The sequence below is a fragment of the Monoraphidium neglectum genome, assembly GCF_000611645.1.
Source record: "Monoraphidium neglectum strain SAG 48.87 unplaced genomic scaffold scaffold03229, whole genome shotgun sequence".
Taxonomy (NCBI): domain Eukaryota; kingdom Viridiplantae; phylum Chlorophyta; class Chlorophyceae; order Sphaeropleales; family Selenastraceae; genus Monoraphidium; species Monoraphidium neglectum.
The window spans coordinates 470-6,917 of NW_014010399.1; the positions used below are offsets into that span (position 1 = coordinate 470).

The window sequence follows — 6,448 nt, forward strand, 5'->3', positions numbered from 1 at the left end:
GGCACCCCACGAGCCCGAGCTGTCGGCGTCGTCGCCGCTCGCTACGCGCTGCGGCGCGCCGGCACCGGCACCGGCGCGGAACTGGTGTGTCAGGCAGACGCTGCCCCTGAACTCAGTGGAGCAGCCCCTCCTGGGCTCCAGGTCCTGCACGAACTCGGGCGGCACCCACCTGTCGACAGTTCGAATTTAAATTTGAAAACGACAGACGGCGGCGGGCATGGCAACTCAGATCACGAATCGGGGGCGCCGGACTGCAGGGGCAGATCCCCATCAATCCCCCAGAGGGACGCGCGCCCCGTCCAAGGTTGATGACGAGTGATCTGAGATCACGCGAGCCGCGCTCAACGCACAGCCGAGGCCCCTGGCTGCCCTCCCGCGCCCACCGTCCCCCATGTCAAAGGCAAGCGCGCTCGGCGCTGATGCGGCGGCGCTCACTCGTGGATGCTGTTTGCGGCCTCCCGGTCAACTATGTAGGCTTTGACCGTGAACGGGAACTCCAGGGCGCCTGCGTGGTGCGCCTTGACGCGCACGCGGAACGGCGGGGAGATGCGCCTGTGCGGGCGCAGGATGGGCGGGGGGCGGGGAGGGGGTGACGCTCTGCGGGGCGGGACACACAGCCGGTCGCGCGAGCCCGGGGCCTGCTGGGAGCTTGATCGCACGTAAAGCGGCCCCACCCCCTTTCCGGTTCTCCTCCCTGCTTTCGCTAGACGGCCCTCGCCGGGTGGAGGCGGCGCACGAGAGGCGCGGCCTCCCTTGATGCCGCCGCGTGCCGAACGCATTCCGCCGCGGGCAGGGGTGCCTGTTCTCCTGTTCTCAAGCTGACAGATGGGGGCAGCATCCAGCGCATCCTCCCCACAGTTCTCAAGCCGAAAGTGGTTTTCTCACTTGTCGGTGCGCATGGGGGCGCACAGCTCGGCGGGAGCCTCCACGACACGCATGGAGAGGTGCGTTGGCGCGCCGCCGCCAGCAACAGCGGCTGCAAACTGGGTGGACAGCTGGGAGGGGTCTGACGCGATGAGCTCTTGGACGCACTGCAGCAGTGTCGGGGTGTGGGCGTGGATGCAGACGGGAATCGGAGGCCAGTGGCATGTATGTGTTTGTAGTTGTGTTTGTGTTTGTGTTTGTCTGTGTGTGTGTGTGTGTGTGTGTGTGTGTGTGTGTGTGTGTGTGTGTGGAGGGGGTGTAGATGAAAAATGTCTTGGAGGAGCGGTGTTTGTGTGTGATCCTCAAGTCACAAATGGTTGCAATCAGTAGGCAGCCCCGGGGTTTGGGTGACTGTTGATGCGCAGGGCGACGTGAGTGCGCGGCTGCTGGAATGCCCGGCGGCGCTCGCCTGGTGGCTGCATGCCAGGTTCCAGCCGGGCAGGCCTGGGGTGGCCTCCTCCTGACAATTGTACCGCACGTAGGTCGACTGTCACCGCTCGGGGTCTTGATATGGGGGTCAAGGGGGCGGCGATCAGCGCAGCCGGTTGAGGGTGACCGGGAAGGGTCCCTTCATCGCACATGCAGCGCGGGTGGCCGCAGCGACGGCAGCAGTTGCGGCAGCGATAGCTGCTCATTTTTTGTGTTGAGCTTGTGCCACGTCTTTTTCACGACCCTTCTCCACGCGTTGCCCGAGGGGTTCGCCGCAGGCCTCGCACCTGGCATCGCCCCCCTCGCTCGCAAGACTCCCTGAAGCTGCTGAGTCCAGTAGGGTGGAATCAAACTCCCGCTATCTGACATGGTGTCGCGCACTTTTGCGCTCTCCGCCCGGCTTGTCAACGAGCCATCTGCACAGAGTTTCACTGCGAGCAGGATCCCGGGTGATGGCTGAACGTGGGCTGCTCGATACTGCTAAATATCAAAACCATGTACTTGGTGCCGCTAGAACGCCGTGGTCTCTGCACCAACCTCAACAAGGCCCAGCCATCATGATCAACGCGTCCATTCCGGTATGTTTAGACGAGAGACCTGTACAATACTGCGTGATGACGTGATGAGATAGACATTCATTTGAAAGCTCTCCAAGGACAACAGCCGTCCGGGCAGTAAGCGCGACATTGTCGCAAGTGTCATGACACATCGACGGCCACCGTCGATGAGGCACTCGATGAGCGGGTGGCGACGCCAGCGGGTGACACCGCCCCAGATGCTGCTTTTCGGCTGAGAGTTATCCTGGACTAAGTAAGCAGCGGTGACAGGGGCCAGCCTGCAGCTCCTGACTGCGGTGGCTCGCTCTGCTGCGCTACGTGCCTGCTGAAGGCCCGGGGTTGGGCACCTCGCCTCCTGCGGGACGAACGCCGAAGCGAGCCGCAAAGCTGGGAAGGGGCGGCCTCAACATGCACGGCGGCGCGATGGGCATAGAGACCCCACCGCGCCTCTTAGCTCCGCACACACGCTGTCCCGCGCAATTCAGCCGATTGATACCGGCAGCACTTCTAGTTATTGCGCCAACCGCACCCTATGCCGTGGCCCTGCCTTTTTCAGACAAACACGGGCTTTGAGCTCCGGGCTCTTGCTGCCTGCCACTCTGCCACCCCTCTGAGAGCGCATGCTGCAACCACAACCTTGGGACCCCGTGCAGCGGAATCCCGCCTCAAAACCCATTGCCGAGGTGCTCACAACTCGCCGGCTGCCTCCGTCGTTCCGGACCCCTGTTTGACAAAGACGACTTAATAGGCCTTGACCAGACAATTGACCACTCAACCCTTACAAGATGAACTTGCAGCCGCCAATCACCTGCCAAGCCCTTGGGACGTGCGCGGCGTTACTGGCCCGGCAGGAGCTGGCAGCTGGTCCCAGTTGCCACGGCCGTCCACGGCCCAGCTGGCCCCGCCGGCGCGACGGCCCGCCGGCGCTACCCGAGGCGCGCCCCCGCGGCTCAAAGGGCGCTTGGATGCAAATCGTTGGGTTCCAAGTCTCTCCCAAGCTCGGCCGTTTGACCGGCCCGACGGACCCCGGCTTCCCCTACTCTCGCGGCCCCAGAAGATCTGCGAGGGTCTTGCCGCCCGCCGGCACCTGCTCCTGCTGCTCCACCCCCAGCAACTTGGAGAGCCACTCGGGGGTCTTCTGCTTGCCGTTCTGCGGGGGCCGGGCGGAGGCGGCGATTTCGGAGGCGGTTTCGTTGGGAATTGGTGGGAATCATGGAGGCAGGTGGGTTAGGTTAAAAAGGGTTCTGATTTCACGGGAAGCCCTGGCAACGGCAACGACAGGGGGGAGGCCAGGGCGCGAGCCAGCGGCCGCAATCTACACGGCCGCAACATTGGCCGCAGGCCCGTGGCGGCACCAATTTTCCCGGAACAAACGCGAGACAGGGAATGCCCCGCGCGTTGCGTGGGCACTCCCGTCAACGGCGCCAGCCGCGGTGCAGGCCCAAGCCGGGTGTGGGGTATACGCGGCGGCCCCGCCCGCTCGGCCAGGCTTTCTCCAGCCCCGGGCCCCCCGCAGCCCTGGCCCCTGCTGGCAGCACGGCCCCTGTCCGTCTCCTCACGTTAGTCATCCCGGGGATCAGGCTCAGCCCGCCGCAGTCCCCGATGCCCAGCTCCGCCTGACGGTAGCAGTACCTGGGAGGTTTCATTGATGGGAAGCTGGGGTCAGGGGAAAGGGTCGGCGCGGCGCCGCCGCGACTCAGCGCCCAAGGTGCGGAGGAAGGGGCCCCGCCCGTGTCCGCAGCCGCGAGGGGGCAGCGCACGCCCCTTGCGGCCCGGCCGCTGGCATGGCGCGGGGCGGCAAGCGGCGAGCGCGCCCTCACTTGTTCTCTATCGCCTTCTTGTTCTGTTTCAGGGGCGGAGGAGAGACAAGTGGCGGCGTAAAGGTTCTCTTATATACACCTCAGGAGTCCATCTGTCGGAGAATGGGCCAGCCACCACTGCCCCCGCATGGCTTAGCCACACATGCATGTGTGCATGTACTCACGCAAGTGCGAACATATGAGCATGCATGCGCTTGCAAGCATGCATGCGAATGCAAGCATGCATGCCGGGTGCCCTCGTGCCGCCGCGGCAGGCAGCCTAACGTCATGGCACAGCCCCACGCCGTTTGGGGCCCGCACCTTTGCCCTGTTCGCTTCTGAGCGCTCCCGCAGCAGTTTCAGGGTCTGTGCGGGTGAAAAATGCAGGGCGACGGGATGCCGCTGTCATCAGAACACCCGCAGCCGTGGCATGAGTAGCGCACACTGGCACGGGGTTGGATGACAAGGGGACATCGCCGCGGGAGAGGCAGCGCCGCCGCGCCACACACCACCAGCCAGGCGACCTGCGACGCGCGGCGGGCGGGCCCGGCGTGACGGGCCCGCCGTCTGCCCCCGACAGCTGCTGGGCGCCGCGGCGAGGGGTTTGGCCGTGCCGTGCCTTTGAAGACTAAGGACTACGTGGGGACCCGCCGCACCTCGGACTGCTGGAAGGACTGCTCGGCGGCGTCCAGCTTGCTGCGCTGGGCGTCTGGATGAAGAGCGTGTGATGGCCCGAAGAGTGTGTGATGGGCATGATCGGGCGTGAGAGCGTGGAGGGGCTGCATGCGTGCATGCATGGGCGCGCATGCATGTCGCCTGAGAAATTTCATGTCATGCATGGCAGGGACATGTGCCATTCACCGCAGGCGGGCATGCTGCTGCATGCAATCAGCCCCGCTGACGGGGCGCGCCGTAGAGCAGCGCAGATCTAAGGGGGTCAAGGGGTCGCACCTGTCAAGCCTGCGAACAGGCCTCCCTCCTCTGCGTGCACGGGGCCACTCGTCAGCACAAGAAGCGCCGCCGCGGCAGCGCCCAGCATTGCTGGGCCAGGCCGCCGCTGGGGCTCGTGCTGCTGCTGTGAGCGCCCGGCATCAGTCGCGATCTTGCGGGTGGCCGTGCAGCGCACGCCGCGCCGCAGATCAGCGGGCTTCGTGCTTATTCTGCCTGCCAAACAGGTGCAGGAGGCGCGCATGCTTGCTTGTGTGCTGCGATCTCAGGTGTAGAGGTGACAAGGAGCGAAACGCTCGCTCTTGTTTCGCTTTAAACACACGCTCAATTGTGACAAGCGTGGTGATTGCTGCTGTATCAATGAGCATGTAACTTGCACACATTCGTCCTGCTGCTGACCACCCGTGCCTCCATACAGACCCGGCCCCTCTTCCAATGCTCCTCCAGGGCCAGGCATCCTCACGGTCATGCCGCGTAGGACCTCATAGCCCCGCGTTAGCATCGCGGCATGTCCCCGCCGCGCATCGCCCCGCGCGCCGCTCACGGCTTGCGGCAAGCGCGGCGAGCGTCGACGCCGCCGCTGCGTCGCCCGCATCAGATGAGGACCTCATGGCCGCCCAATCTGATGCGTTTGAGGAGCTTGTACGGATGGCAGTCGAGAAGGATCCATCCCTAGCCCCCCTGGCCGAGCAGCACCTGAAGGCGAAAGCAGAAAAGCAACAGTCGCCGTTCGCCGCCGGCGGCGCCGCCACGCTCAACGCCCGCGGCGCGAGCTCAATGCTCGGGCCGGCCCTGGCGGCGCTGCCGAGCTCGAGCAAGCCCCCGTGGCTGCGCCAGCGCGCGCCGCAGGGGGAGCGGTACACAGAGCTGTTTTCACAGATGCGGGAGCTGAAGCTTGCGACCGTGTGCGAGGAGGCGCAGTGCCCAAACATCGGCGAATGCTGGAACGGCGGCATGGGTGAGCGGGGCCCGGGGGGGGGGGGGCGCTGTCGCACGAACTAGGACGCACGCTGCGCGGAGCGCGGGCGGGAGCCCACGACTCCTGCCCGCCCGCCCGACCGGCTGGCTGATGCCGGTCATCGTCGTTGCATGCACCCCTCAGCTGACGACACGCAATGCGCCGCCCCTGCTGCCCCCAGCCACCGCCACCATCATGCTCCTTGGGGACACCTGCACGCGCGGCTGCCGCTTCTGCGCCGTGAAAACGGCGCGCGCGCCGCCGCCACCGGACCCTCTGGAGCCCACAAACACGGCGGCGGCGGTGGCGAGCTGGGGGGTGGGGTATGTGGTGCTGACTTCAGTTGACAGGTGTGAGCGCGCGTGGAGTTTGGGAGTGGGTATGCGTGTGTGTGTGTTTGTGTATGTATGCTTGTGTGTGAGAGAGAGTGAGTCTGCGCATGTGAGTGTCTGTGTCTGTGTCTGTGTGCGTGCATTTATGAGTGAGCGAGAGAGCGCGCGTTTGCGTGCGCACGCACGTGTGCGTATGCGTGTTTGTGCGTGATGTCAAACGTAGGAACGTGAACACGTGCATGTCACGCACGGCAGGTGGGCGCTGCGAATCGACGGCTGCTGTTTTGGGTCCAATGCACAGACGCGGCATCGCATCATGTTCGCTGCTTTCGCCAATTGGGTGGCCCTGCCGCGCCGGCCACGCCTGCCCGGCGGGGCGCGAGCGAAGGGACTGTGGCAGCGCGCCGCAGCCCCCCACCCAGCGCCCACAGACAAGGAGCAGCCGACCTACAACCTTGCACGCCCCTTACACGATCCACCACAACTCCTCCCACCCCGCCC

The 6,448-nt window shown here is 65.3% G+C and overlaps 2 protein-coding genes across 2 annotated transcripts; one reads left to right on the forward strand and one right to left on the reverse strand.

The window, feature by feature from the left end:
* Window positions 1–435: 435 nt before the first annotated feature.
* On the reverse strand, window positions 436–4,748 carry MNEG_12404 (hypothetical protein; the record flags this gene model as incomplete). The annotated part of the gene is made up of 8 exons (XM_014039123.1): window positions 436–552; window positions 886–1,031; window positions 2,998–3,060; window positions 3,470–3,542; window positions 3,731–3,753; window positions 4,031–4,075; window positions 4,366–4,418; window positions 4,661–4,748. Coding segments are annotated over 8 exons (608 nt in total), but the record flags the coding sequence as incomplete, so codon positions are not given.
* A 557-nt stretch (window positions 4,749–5,305) lies between these two features.
* Window positions 5,306–5,615, forward strand: MNEG_12405 (hypothetical protein; the record flags this gene model as incomplete). Its single annotated transcript, XM_014039124.1, has 1 exon — window positions 5,306–5,615. A coding segment is annotated over one exon (310 nt), but the record flags the coding sequence as incomplete, so codon positions are not given.
* Window positions 5,616–6,448: the final 833 nt, after the last annotated feature.